The sequence below is a fragment of the Bos grunniens genome, chromosome 4 (genome assembly GCF_055505025.1).
Source record: "Bos grunniens cultivar Pamir isolate PY7600 chromosome 4, Bosgru_T2T1.0, whole genome shotgun sequence".
Lineage (NCBI taxonomy): Eukaryota > Metazoa > Chordata > Mammalia > Artiodactyla > Bovidae > Bos > Bos grunniens.
In genome coordinates, this window is record NC_141168.1 from 112,859,816 (window position 1) to 112,872,799 (window position 12,984).

Below are 12,984 nucleotides of genomic sequence, written 5' to 3' on the forward strand. Positions count from 1 at the left end.
GGGCCAGGTGTCCACGACAGCAGCCCCTTCCCCCGGCCCCACACAGCTGTGGCCTTCCCGGGAACCTGCCCTGCTCGCTCTCAGTCCCCGTGCTGACCTGCTGTCCTCTCTGTGTTGACAGTACATGAGGATGATGGGCGTGCACCCGGCCGTCCACTTCCTGGCCTGGTTCCTGGAGAATGTGGCTGTGCTGACGGTGAGCAGTGCCGCCCTGGCCCTCATCCTCAAGGTCAGCGGCATTTTCACCTATAGCAGTGCCTGGATCGTCTTCCTCTTTCTCCTGGACTTCGGCGTGTCAGTGGTCACGCTGAGCTACCTCCTGAGCGCGCTGTTCAGCCGCGCGAGCATGGCCGCCCTGTGCAGCAGCCTGCTGTACACGGCCAGCTTTCTGCCCTACATCGTGCTGCTGGTGCTGCACGACCAGATGGGCGCCACCATGCAGACGCTCCTGGTAAGTGTGTTGTCACTCAGTCGCCCATTCGTGTCTGACTGTTTGAGACCCCACAGACTGCAGCACACCAGGCCTCCCTGTCCTTCACCATCTCCCAGCGTTTGCCCAAGTTCATGTCCATTGAGTCGGTGATGCCATCCAACCATCTCATCCTCTGTTGTCCCCTTCTCTGGTCTTCAATCTTTCCCAGCATCATGGTCTCTTCCAGTGAGTTGGTTCTTTGCATCAAGTGGCCAAAGTATTGGAGCTTCAGCTTCAGCACCAGTCTTTCCAATGAATATTCAGGGTTGATCTCCTTTAGGATGGACTGGTTGGATCTCCTTGCTGTCCAAGGGACTCTCAAGAGTCTTCTCCAACAACACAGTTCAAAAGCATCAGTTCTTCAGTGCTCGGCCTTCTTTAAGGTCCAACTCTCACATCGGTACACAACTACTGGAAAAACCATAGCTTTGACTAGATGGACATTTATCGGCAAAGTGATATCTTTGCTTGTTTAATATGCAGTCTAGGTTTATCCTAGCTTTCCTTTCAAGAAGCAGTCATCTTCTAATTCTGTGGCTGTAGTCCCCATCTACAGTGATTTTAGAGCCCATGAAGAGGAAATCTGGTAAGTGTGCTGTGCTGTGAAACTGCAAAACAGGACTGCGTGTCCCCGGCAGCACACAGCCCACGCTCTCCACGTGTCAGCGCACCGTTTCAGCTCTGCAGGGCTTCCCACCTCCCATGGCCTGTCCTCCCAGCTCAGGGCAGCCTTGCCATGGGTGGGGCCACTGAGACCACAGAGGACGGCCTGTGAGAGACCGTCACTCGTTACATGACGGGGACTGTCCTCTGAAGACTGTTTCACTCAAGAGCATCTTAAAGGAAGCCCTTGACTCTGTGTCTCTTTATGTGGAATGAAACAGATTTCCAAAGCTATTTTAGAAGTAAGAAATACACATTTTTCCTTGAAGTATCACGAATTACTTTGCATTAGGTGGAAAGAACTCTCCTTTGGCAGCATCAGTCATTCATTTAGAATGTAGCTCTCAAAGCATTAGAATACTTGCTGGTCTGTGATATAAACACTCAGAAGACAGACACTCATCTGCTTTTTGATGACGCCTGGCAAGCATGGTGCTGACACACAGCAGAGACACAGGGCAGGAGCCCCCCACTGGAAGGGAGGAGGAGCTGGGGTTAAAGGTGTTGTTGTCATGTCATGCAAACCTCCCACATGCTCAAGGGCAGGGCAGGTCCTCCCCACAGGCCGGGGAGTGTGATTGGAGTCCCCCAGCTGGAGGGAGGATCTGAGGAGGGACCAGGGGGAGAGTCAGGCAAAGACAGAAACCTCCAGGTGCTGTATGTTTTTCTCTTGAATGTGGAATCCAAAATATACAACAAAGGACCATATAACAAAGCAGAAGATGACTCATGGATACAGAGAGCAAACTAGTGGTTACCGGAGTGTGTGGTGGTAAGGGAGTGGAGGGAGGTGTAAGGGAGGGTAGAGGATTAAAAGGTGCAAACTGCTAGGGACCAAATGAACATTCCGAGGATGTGACATACAACACGGGGTAGAGCCACTATTTTATGGGAACTCTATGTGGAATATCATCTGTAAAAGTATTGAATCACCATGTTGTACACTTGAAACCAACAGAATACTGTTAAGTCAACTGTGCTTAAGTTATTAAGAAAGACTCCCAGTGCTGCCAGGGGATGACCAAGGCCTTCAGAGGTCTCCCGGCCCCCTCACTGGGGTGGGGGTCACGGTCTCTGCTCATTTCATGCCTCAGAGTAAAATATCAGTGCTTCCAAGAAAACGGAATTATTTTTCTCTAACATCAGTACGCCCTTCAAACCCACCTGGTTTCCGCAAGTCATAAGCATAGACGGGCACGGTGTTCATCAGTATTTTACCCCCTGGTACGTGCTTCTCAGTCGGGATTAGTTTGTGTCCTGCCTGTAGTCATTCATAACCAGTCATCTTGTGTGTTAAATAGGTGTTTGCCGAATAGTGGAAACACCTGGGACCCCCCCCGCCTCCCCCCCACCCCCAGTGCCCCCCTCACATACTCCTTACATGGGGAAAACAAGCCATCGGCCAATAAAACATCCGGCCTGTAAAACTCAACAAAACTTGAGTTTCAAGTGATGGTTTTTTTTTTTTATTTCAGTCCTTAGATTTAAGATTTTATGTACATGAAGGCTGATTTCCTTTTTATATGCTGAAATTGCTTCTAGCAAATAAAAAGTCTGACTCCTGTACATTATATTTTTAAATGTGAGATACTTTTCCAGTAAGGTTTTTTTTTTTTTTTTTTCCTTAAACACAAGACCTTCCACTGGAGATGAAATAACATTTTCCTCCAATGCACCCTCTTCTCACGTAGAATCGTGTGTGTTCGGCGTCCAGTCTGCCTTCAGTGTGCTCCAGGGCCTTCACTTAATAATAAAACACAGTGAATTGCTCTATTCCATTTTCCACTGTTTGGTGTTATAGGTTTCTGTGTACAGTGCGTTGGATTTATGACACTTCAAACACTGCAGTAAAGAGAAGTAATTCCTTTTAACATTAAAAACTGGCTTGTTGTCACACTTTTCAGAATGGAATGATGCGTGGCCCAGTCCTGGGTTCAGACGTTGGAACCACCACCTGGAGTGGTGGTTTACATCATTCGCGCCTGAACGTGCAGTGGTTTCTCTCTTTGAATTCAGTGCTGTGGATTTTCCCTGGTCCCCAGTCAAGCACTAACTCTCTGTTTTTCTCTTCTCTCCCTCAATCTGCGGGCAGTGCCTCCTCTCCACAACCGCCTTTGGACAAGGAGTGTTTTTTATTACATTCCTAGAAGGGCAAGAGGCAGGTAAGAGGACGCAGTTTTTTAAGTAGTGACTCTAAGTGACTCAGGTTTTTGGAACTGTATAGTTATCATGTTTCAAGTGATAGAGTAGAGAGTGTCAGTTACTAAGCAGAAGGTTTGGAAGGAGATCCTGGTGTTGGTTTGCTGCTGCTGCTGCTGCTAAGTCACTTCAGTCGTGTCCGACTCTGTGCGACCCCATACACGGCAGCCCACCAGGCTCCCCCGTCCCTGGCATTCTCCAGGCAAGAATACTGGAGTGGGTTGCCATTTCCTTCTCCAATGCATGAAAGTGAAAAGTGAAAGTCAAGTCACTCAGTCATGTCTCTTAGTGACCCCATGGACTGCAGCCTACCAGGCTCCTCCGCCCATGGGATTTTCCAGGCAAGAGTACTGGCGTGGGGTGCCATTGCCTTCTCCCACTGATCACCCTACAAACATTTAAAAAACCGTTGGCAATAATCTTCACTTATATTGGGATTTTGGCAACTAAAATTCTAGACCAGAGGAGACGTGTATTTCTTAGATGTTTATATGATTTTTGTGGTACATTGAAGATGCAGGGAAAATGTATACCATATATGAAACCAAACTCCAGATCTCATTACATTAGCTCATGAATTTGTGCCTGTCTTGAAATTCTCAGACTTTTCGGTAAAACATGTTGAACTGTCCTGAACTATACAACACTAAAACTGTATTAAAACAGATGAGTCATCCTGAAATGACCTATCCTGAGTTCTTTGAACTGATTTTTAAACTAAACAGGATCATGAGAATATGGAAGAAATATGGTTACTGTTAGAGTGTTTGAATATTTTGATCCAGATTCCAATAAGTCCACAATGTTGCAACATTTATTTGCTCATTTATTGGCTGTGTTGGGTTGTTATGTGTGGAGTTTGCACCAGTTGTGGCGAGCAGGGCTACTCTCCAGTGGCTGTGTGCGGGCGAGCAGGGCTACTCTCCAGTGGCTGTGTGCGGGCGAGCAGGGCTACTCTCCAGTGGCTGTGTGCGGGTGAGCAGAGCTACTCTCCAGTGGCTGTGTGCGGGCGAGCAGGGCTACTCTCCAGTGGCTGTGTGCAGGCTTCCGGTTGCAGTGGCTTCTCTCGTTGTGGAACATGGGCTTCCGGCACACAGGCTTCCGTAGTTGTGGCCTGGCAGGCTCTGTGGTTGCAGTTCTCTGGCCCTGGAGCTTGGGCTCTGTAGTTGTGGCACACGGGCTTAGGTGATCCGTGACATGCGGGATCTTCCTGGGCCAGGAATCCAACCAGTGCCCTTTGTACTGCAAGGCAGGTTCTTAACCACTGGAGCACCAGGGACGCCCTGAAACATTTATTTTATTGAGTTCTAGGTTAGTACCATCGGAGAGGGCAATGGGACCCCACTCCAGTACTCTTGCCTGGAAAATCCCATGGGTGGAGGAGCCTGGTAGGCTGCAGTCCATGGGGTCACTAAGAGTCGGACACGACTGAATGACTTGACTTTCACTTTTCACTTTCATGCATTGGAGAAGGAAATGGCAACCCACTCCAGTGTTCTTGCCTGGAGAATCCCGGGGACGGGGGAGCCTGGTGGGCTGCCGTCTATGGGGTCACACAGAGTCGGACACGACTGAAGCCACTTAGCAGCAGCAGCAGCAGGTTAGTACCATAGGAAAATTGAGAAAGATGAATATTTCTTGTAAAAAAAATTAAAGAATCTGCCTGCAATGTGGGAGACCTGGATTTAGTCCCGGGGTTGGGAAGATCCCCTGGAGTAGCAAACGGAAGCCCACTCCAGTATTCTTGCCCGGAAAGTTCCACTGATGGAGGAGCCTGGTGGGCTGCAGTCTTGGGATCGCAAGAGTTGGACACGACTGAGTGACTGAACCACCACAGAATTAATTTTAATCCAGCAATACCTTGCAAACATATTGTTAGAAGAGAATGATTCTTTCCTACTGCAGATGCTGTATCCTATTTATATATATTCCAAGAACAATAGTATAATTTAGAGTGGGTGCTCAAGGACTTTTCATCTTGTTTTTAAACAGGTTTATTTCCCCTAAATATAGACTTTTTTAGTTAAGCAAGTAAACTAGGTATAAGCAAAGCAACCTTTAAAAATTTTTAAATGTTAGATATTCAAGTGTTGTTAATGGTCACCCACCTGCTGTCCTTGTCGGTGTGAGATGAAGCCAGAACTTCACTGGAAGGCCAGGACCCATGGCCTTGACCTTCCTTTTGTTTTAGCTGTGCTTAGCTTTGCTTCGGAGAAGGCAATGGCACCCCACTCCAGGACTCTTGCTTGGAAAATCCCATGGATGGAGGAGCTGGTAGGCTGTAGTCCATGGGGTCGTTAAGAGTCGGACTCGACTGAGAATTTCCCTTTCACTTTTCACTTGCATGCATTGGAGAAGGAAATGGCAACCCACTCCAGTGTTCTTGCCTGGAGAATCCCAGGGACGGGGAGCCTGGTGGGCTTCCGTCTATGGGGTCGCACAGAGTCGGACACGACTGAAGCGACTCAGCAGCAGCAGCAGCAGCAGCTTTGCCCCTGGGCGCAGTGGACTCAGGTCATCAAAGTCTGCCCTGAAAGAGGATGAGCAGTGCTGACGCTGACCTTTCTCTTCCTTCCAGGGATTCAGTGGGATAACATGTACCAGTCTCCAAAAGTGGCAGGCATGACATTTGGATGGGTTTGCTGGATGATTCTGTTTGATTCAGGACTTTATTTTCTATGTGGATGGTACTTGAACAGCTTGATTCCTGGTAAGATTTCTGCACTTTATGACAAAATCAACTTAAAAAACAGTTTGAGCAATGTATGTGAATATTGGATAATTATTTGTTCTTTAAATAAGACACGAGAAAGGGAGTTGATAGGATGTGTTTTAAAGGGAGCTGAGCATGTTTGAGGAAAAACTGGTGCTTCTGAATCCTGAGGCAACCGAGACCCTGTGAAGACAGGTGGTGGAGGGGTCCCATGGGCCCACCGTGCAGCTCCCCAGCCTGGGGGCTGCAGAAGATGTAACGGCAGAGAAGCTGGTTCTCAAGATCATGTGTGTGAGGAGGATAGAGGTGAGGGAGTGAGAGCAGGAGAGCCTGGCACTCATGTGTCTTGGGTCCCTGGAGCCCAAGGTCAGGGGTTCAGAGAGCGCCGTGAGGTAGGAGTAAAAGGACCTGGTTCTCAGCCAGGCCAGTGGGTGGCAGGACCTGGAGGTAAGCTGGGCTGGCAACAGGGGGCTGAGCGGGGGCCTGGTGGTTGGGAGTCCTCCAAACCAGAGTCAGTAGTGTTGTGTGTGGAGGTGATGCAGGGCTGGCTGCCCAAGGCGATGGGCCTCCCCTTCGGTCAGTGGGGGAGGAGGCGCTCATGCCACATGCCTGGCTCAGCCCCAGGCAGCAGAGAGAGCGCTTCAACCTTTTTTAGTTTATGTATTTTAGAAATAGCTTTTAAATGGTATCATACTTTCTTGCTGAAATTGCTTGTGGTTCTGGCTATTTACTTTCCAAACAACTGGGCATTTCAAGCGGCATCTAACCTTTAAAGTTAAGAACTAAAAGAGATTCTAATCATATACAAGTTGAAAATGAAGGGATAGGAGAAAATAAAAAACCTTCATTCTGTTTACAAAAATATATTCTATGCCTGGAGAGTTTATGCACCATTTAAGGATGAGTAAAAATCAAAATAAAATGGGTCATTGAAAAGATTATTTTACATATGAGCAGGAAAAGTGATGCCCAAGAGGTAAAGATATCATAATTTAGAAATGTGATTTATTCTGGAAAAACTTAGATTGCACTGTTGTGATATTTGAATAAAATTTAAGAACAGGTGGATCTAGGAAATGAGAAAAAAAATTAACCGAGGAGGCCAAGGTGAAGGGAAGCTGGAAAAGGCTGGATGTTACCAAGAAGCTGGTTAACCACGAGGGATGTTGTAGAAGATGGTGGGATGTTGGTTTGAAATACACAAGAAGTGGTGCAGAGGAGCGGCCATGCAGTCAGGACAGGGACATGCCCAGATGGTGCCGGGAAAGTGATGGATCAGGCAGCCTGTGAACCCCAGACTCCCACCCCTAGACAGATCCAGGGGGAGAAGAGGAACCATCACGTTTCAATGAGAAAAACCTGATTTGGAAAGTAAAGGCTCAGCACATTGCACACAAAATAATAATTAAAAAAAGCTGTATTTAGATGCAAAATGGCAGATGTCTTGGAGTCCACAGAAAAAGAAAAGAATTCGAGGAGTGTAAAGTCCAGGGAATCGTGTTGCCCTCGTCTAGGTGAAGATTATTAGCAGATTTGTCCCTGGATCCAGAAGAAGCTGAGTTTTTCCTTAGCGCTAGGGCCTTGAGGCAAGAGGTCCCAGGTTCTAATTTTCATATATTCCAGTGAGGCAAAGGGGCTTGTGATGCTCAGCAAGGGCTTGACCCCCAGTTCCCGCTGGGACATTCCAGTGGAGGAAGCCCAAGTCTTAAGTGGGAAGGTGCTTCTGTCCAGACCTGAGGCCAATGGACGGGGACTGGTCAGACAGGGACTTCAGAGGCTTCCTGGCAGCACCTGTGAATGAGCCTGGCATGTTGCTCAGGAAGAGGGAGAGAGACAGAGGCACATTCAGAAGACAGAGTGACCAGAGGGAGGTGGCCTGGTTGGGACCATCCTGCAAGTTTGGGGAAGCTTTGGGGAGGAACTGGGTAAAATCTGAAAGTAGGGAGGCAGCAGCTGTGGGAAAGTGCAGAGGACAGGCTTTCGATCTGATGATGATTCTTGTGGATGTTGGGACTTGAGAGGGGGGGCATCTGGGGCTCAGAAAGCCCTGCTGTGCAGGAGGGGCAGGGCAGGGTTGGAGTAGGGTGCCAGAAGGGGCCAGCACACGTGGCGGGGTGTGCCTCTATCTGTCTGCCTGTCCTGGGCGCCGAGGACCTCCGCCACAGGTATGGGCTCAGATGGGGGCACCTGTCTCCTCCCGAGGAGGTGGGGGCACCTGAGACGGGGTGGAGCTGGAGGGGCGGGTTCGTGTCTCTGCTCCGCCCCCCAGCTGTCTGCCTGCCCCTACTTGCTCGCTGTGACAGGGATAACCTGGGAGACACAGGTTCCAGCTGTGGGAAATGGAGAATCAGAGACAATGGAAAAGATAGAGAAAACCAGGGTGTCCCTAGCTCAGTGTGAGAATCAGGTGAAAAACAGGCCCATCAGATGACTGGTCACAAATACACATCCGTGAACATCAATGCCTGACTCTCTGTTGTCAGTAAATAGAGACTGCAGTGGGGAAGGTAGCATTAAAATAAATAACAGTGTGACTCCAATGGAGAGGAGAATGTTTGTCAAATTAAATATTTAAAATAGGTTTGAATAAACGGAAAGAGATGCCACATTCCTCAACGTGGCTACTTGTCATGAATATGTTGATTTTTTCCAAGTTGATGTATAAATTTATATAATTTTAAATTATATAACATTTACTATGAAACATGTCAATGTAAAATAATGAAATTTACATAATCATTTAAATTAAAAATACTGTTACAAGGGATTTGTTTTTAATTGATGAAATGTTTCTAAAGATAGCTAAAATATGACTTGACAACAAGTATCAAAATTTACTGAAAATGATAAGAGAGACAGGCGTCTGATGATTATGTAAAACCTCTATATTTGACAGGGATTAAAACAATGGAGTACTCATGCAATAATAAAGCAGTGGAATATATTGAAAAATTCAGTAACCAACCCATTTATATATAGTAATTTACTCTGGGCACTGAGATCATTTCTGTATCTCAGCCGTTGTAAACAGTGCTGTGGTGGAAATACATGTGCTTACACTTCATGGGAAATAGATGGGGAAACAGTGGAAACTGTGTCAGACTTTATTTTTCTGGGCTCCAAAATCACTGCAGATGGTGACTGCAGCCATGAAATTAAAAGACGCTTACTCCTTGGAAGGAAAGTTATGACCAACCTAGATAGCATATTCAAAAGCAGAGACATTACTTTGCCAACAAAGGTCCGTCTAGTCAAGGCTATGGTTTTTCCTGTGGTCATGTATGGATGTGAGAGTTGGACTGTGAAGAAGGCTGAGCGCTGAAGAATTGATGCTTTTGAACTGTGGTGTTGGAGAAGACTCTTGAGAGTCCCTTGGACTGCAAGGAGATCCAACCAGTCCATTCTGAAGGAGATCAGCCCTGGGATTTCTTTGGAAGGAATGATCTGAAGCTGAAACTCCAGTACTTTGGCCACCTCATGTGAAGAGTTGACTCATTGGAAAAGACTCTGATGCTGGGAGGGATTGGGGGCAGGAGGAAAAGGGGATGACAGAGGATGAGATGGCTGGATGGCATCACTGACTCGATGGACGTGAGTCTCAGTGATCTCCGGGGGTTGGTGATGGACAGGGAAGCCTGGAGTGCTGCGATTCATGGGGTCGCAAGGAGTCAGACATGACTGAGCGACTGAACTGACACTGTTTCAAATTCATGTTTTCATGTTCTTCGGATAAATATCCAGAAGTGGAATTGCTGGGTCATATGGTAGATCTAGCCTTAATTTTTTGAGGAATTCCCATGCTGTTCTCCATAGTGGCTGTACCAATTTACATTTGACTAACAGTGTAGAAGGTTCTTTTCTCCACATCCTGGTTATTTCCTGTATTTTTGATCACAGCCTTTCTAACTGGGCATGAGGTAATACTGTGCTTTTCATTTTTCTTTCCTAATAACTACTGATACTGAACATCTTTCATGTGCCTGTTGGCCTTCTCAATGTCTTTTATTGAAAAATGTCTATTTAGAGCCTCCACCTAGTTTTTTATCATAATATTTTCTTTGATGTTGTGTTGTATGTTAATAATATATTAGATGTTAACCTCTTGTCAGATATATGAGTGGGTTTCCTCATTCCTGCTCTTAAAGGGATAGCTTTCAATTTTCCACCAGTATAATGTTACCTGTGGGTTTGTCATATATGACCTTTATTATGTTGAGGTATCCTCCTTCTGTACCCATTTTTTGAGAGTTTTTTTTTTTATCATAAATGCATGTCATGTCCTTTCAGATGCCTTTTCTGCATCTTTTGAGGTTATTGTATGATTTTTATCCTTCATTTTGTTGATATGGTGTATCAGGTTTGGTATCAGGGTACTAATGTTGGCCTGGTAAAATTAATTTGGAAGCATTTCCTCCTTTTCAGTATTTTGAAAGAGTTTGAGAAGGGTAAGTATTGAGTCTTCTTTGAATGTTGGATAGAATTTACCTGTGAAGCCACTGGGCCTAGAGTTTTGTTTTGGGGGATGTTTCTATTACTGTTTCAGTCTCCTCCTAGTGGTCAGTCTATTCAGATTTTTTCTTTAAAATTAAATTGAGTCAGTCAGTTTATTTCTGGCTGTGCCGGGTCTTCGCGCGGGCCTTCCGCAGTGGTGGTGAGGGGCGCTCCTGTCTAGCTGCCGTGCTCAGGCTTCTCACTGTGGCGGGTGATCTCATTGTGGAGCGTGGGCTCCAGGTGTAGAGGCTTCAGTGGTCACAGCGTGTGGGCTGCAGTGGTTTTGGCACATGGGGTAGTTCCTCTGTGGCATCGCCAAGCGGATTCTTAACCACTGGGCCACCAGGGAAGTCCTGTTCAAATTTTCCGTTTCTTTACATTTCAGTCTCCGAAAGCAGTATGATCCTAAGGATGTTCTTTTTCTTCTGGGTTGTCCAGTTTTTTGGTGTGTAGTTCTTCATAGTATTCTCTTGTAATTCTTTGTATTTCTGTGGCATCCACCATAATTTTCTGTCTTTTATTTCTGACTTTGTTTATCTGAGCCCTCTTTTTTCTTAGTGAGTCTAGCTGAAGGTATGTCAATCTTGTTTTTATTTTCAGAGAACCAGCTCTTAGTTTCATCAATCTTTTCTGTAGTCTTTTTAGTCTCTATTTATTTCTGCTGATTTTTAATTATTTCTTCCTTTATACTGAGTTCCAGCTTTGCTCAGTCTTCTTTTTCTGGTTCCTTTAGATTTACGGTTAAAGGCTAGGGCTTCCCAAGTGGCTCAGACAGTAAAGAATCGCCTGCAGTATAGGAGGCCCAGGTTCAATCCCTTGGTTGGGAAGATCCCCTGGAGAAGGGAATGGCAACCCACTCCAATATTCTTGCCTGGGGAATGCCATGGACAGAAGAGCCTGGCGGGCTACAGTCCTTGGCATCACAAAGAATCAGAGCGACTTAACACTTTCACTTTTTTCACTGAGGTTTAAGGTTAGATTGTTTGAGATTATTCTTGTTTCTTGAAGTATGCTTGTATTGCTGTAAACTTTCCTTTTAATATCACTTTTGCTGAACCCCATGGATTTTGGTATGCATACTTTCATTTCCCTTCAGGTATTTCTTGATTTCTCCTTTAACTTCTTTATTGACTTGCTACTGAACTGAGCTTGATTGTGCTCAGTAAGGCCAAGCTACTGACCCTGAGTTGTGGTTAAGGAAAGTGCAGCCTTTATTGCAGGCACCAAGCAAGGAATCCAGGCAGCTAATGCCTCCAAGCCTTGAACTCCCCAGAGGCTTTCAGGGAAAGGTTTTTAAAGAAGAGAGAGGGAGAGGGTTGAAATGTGTGTGATCAACTCATGGACATTCTTCTGATTTGTTGATAGTGAGGTAATTAGGAGTCAACATCATCAACCTTCGGGTTCCAACTAGTCTGGGGTCCATGTGCTTTGGGGCAGCATACAGTTAACTTCTCCCACCTGGTGGGAGTTTCGGTATCTGCAAAACAGCTCAAAGGACATGGCTCAGAATATTATCTATAGCCCTTGAAGAGGAACTGAATGCCCTTTGACTTTGTTTCATGGCTAAACAATTATTATTTTGTCTTGCTTGACCATTTCCCTTTGTTTCTGCATTTTTTCAGTTCTCTGATTAAATTTATTCTTTGGAACGCAGGGAAGGTATAGGAGGTCAACGTTTTTCTACAGCAAGAGCCAAGTGGAGAGCATGGTAGTGGTGGCAGAGGGGTTCTGTCCTGGGAAGACCCCATAGCGTCCTGCGTGGTTACAGACCCAATAGCTGTCCACTAGCATCCTATTTAGTCTCCATAAATTTGTGATTTTCCCAGCTTCCTTCTTGTAGTTAATCTCTAGTTTCATATCATTGTGTTTGGAAAAGACGCTTGAAGATATGATTTCAGTCTTCTTAAATTTATTGAGATTTGTTCTGTGTCCCAACGTACGATTTATTCTTGAGAAAGTTCCAAGAGCATCTGGGAAGAATGTGTATTCTGCTGCATTTGGATGGAATGTTCTGTGTGAATCTATTAAATCCATGTAATCTAATGTTTCATTTAAGCCTGGTGTTCTTTGTTGGTTTTATGTCTGGTGGATCTATTAATTCATGTAGGTTGAATGTTAAGTTTGCTTAACACAGTGGTGTTGCTGTGTTTAGGTCTGTGGCTGGTTACTTTATATATTTTGATGCCCCTGTGTTAGGTGCGTATATGTTAATAAGTGTTATATAAAGAATGAGTGTTATCACTTCTTGAGGACTCGTCCCTTTTAACGTGACATAATATCCATCTTTGTCCTTGGTTATCTTGTTTGGCTTGAAGTCTATTTTGTCTGTGTAAGCATAGCCACCCTACTTTCTTTTGGTTTCCATTTACTCAGAGTATCATCTTCCACCTGTTCACTTTGAGCCTGTTTTCGTTTATGGAGCTGAGCTGAGTCTCCTGGAGGCAGC

The 12,984-nt window shown here is 45.7% G+C and overlaps 1 protein-coding gene across 2 annotated transcripts in view; it reads left to right on the forward strand.

Annotated features, from left to right (window-relative positions):
• ABCA13 (ATP binding cassette subfamily A member 13) overlaps nt 1–12,984 on the forward strand; it is a 393,960-nt gene that overhangs the window by 143,439 nt on the left and 237,537 nt on the right. For both annotated transcript variants that reach the window (XR_015163267.1, XM_086398601.1), the window contains exons 33-35: nt 122–451; nt 3,228–3,297; nt 5,913–6,044. Coding sequence is in view for 1 of the 2 variants with exons in the window: in XM_086398601.1 (XP_086254727.1) it covers nt 122–451; nt 3,228–3,297; nt 5,913–6,044 (532 nt within the window). In the remaining variant the exon portion in view is untranslated. The remainder of the gene's footprint in view (nt 1–121; nt 452–3,227; nt 3,298–5,912; nt 6,045–12,984) is intronic.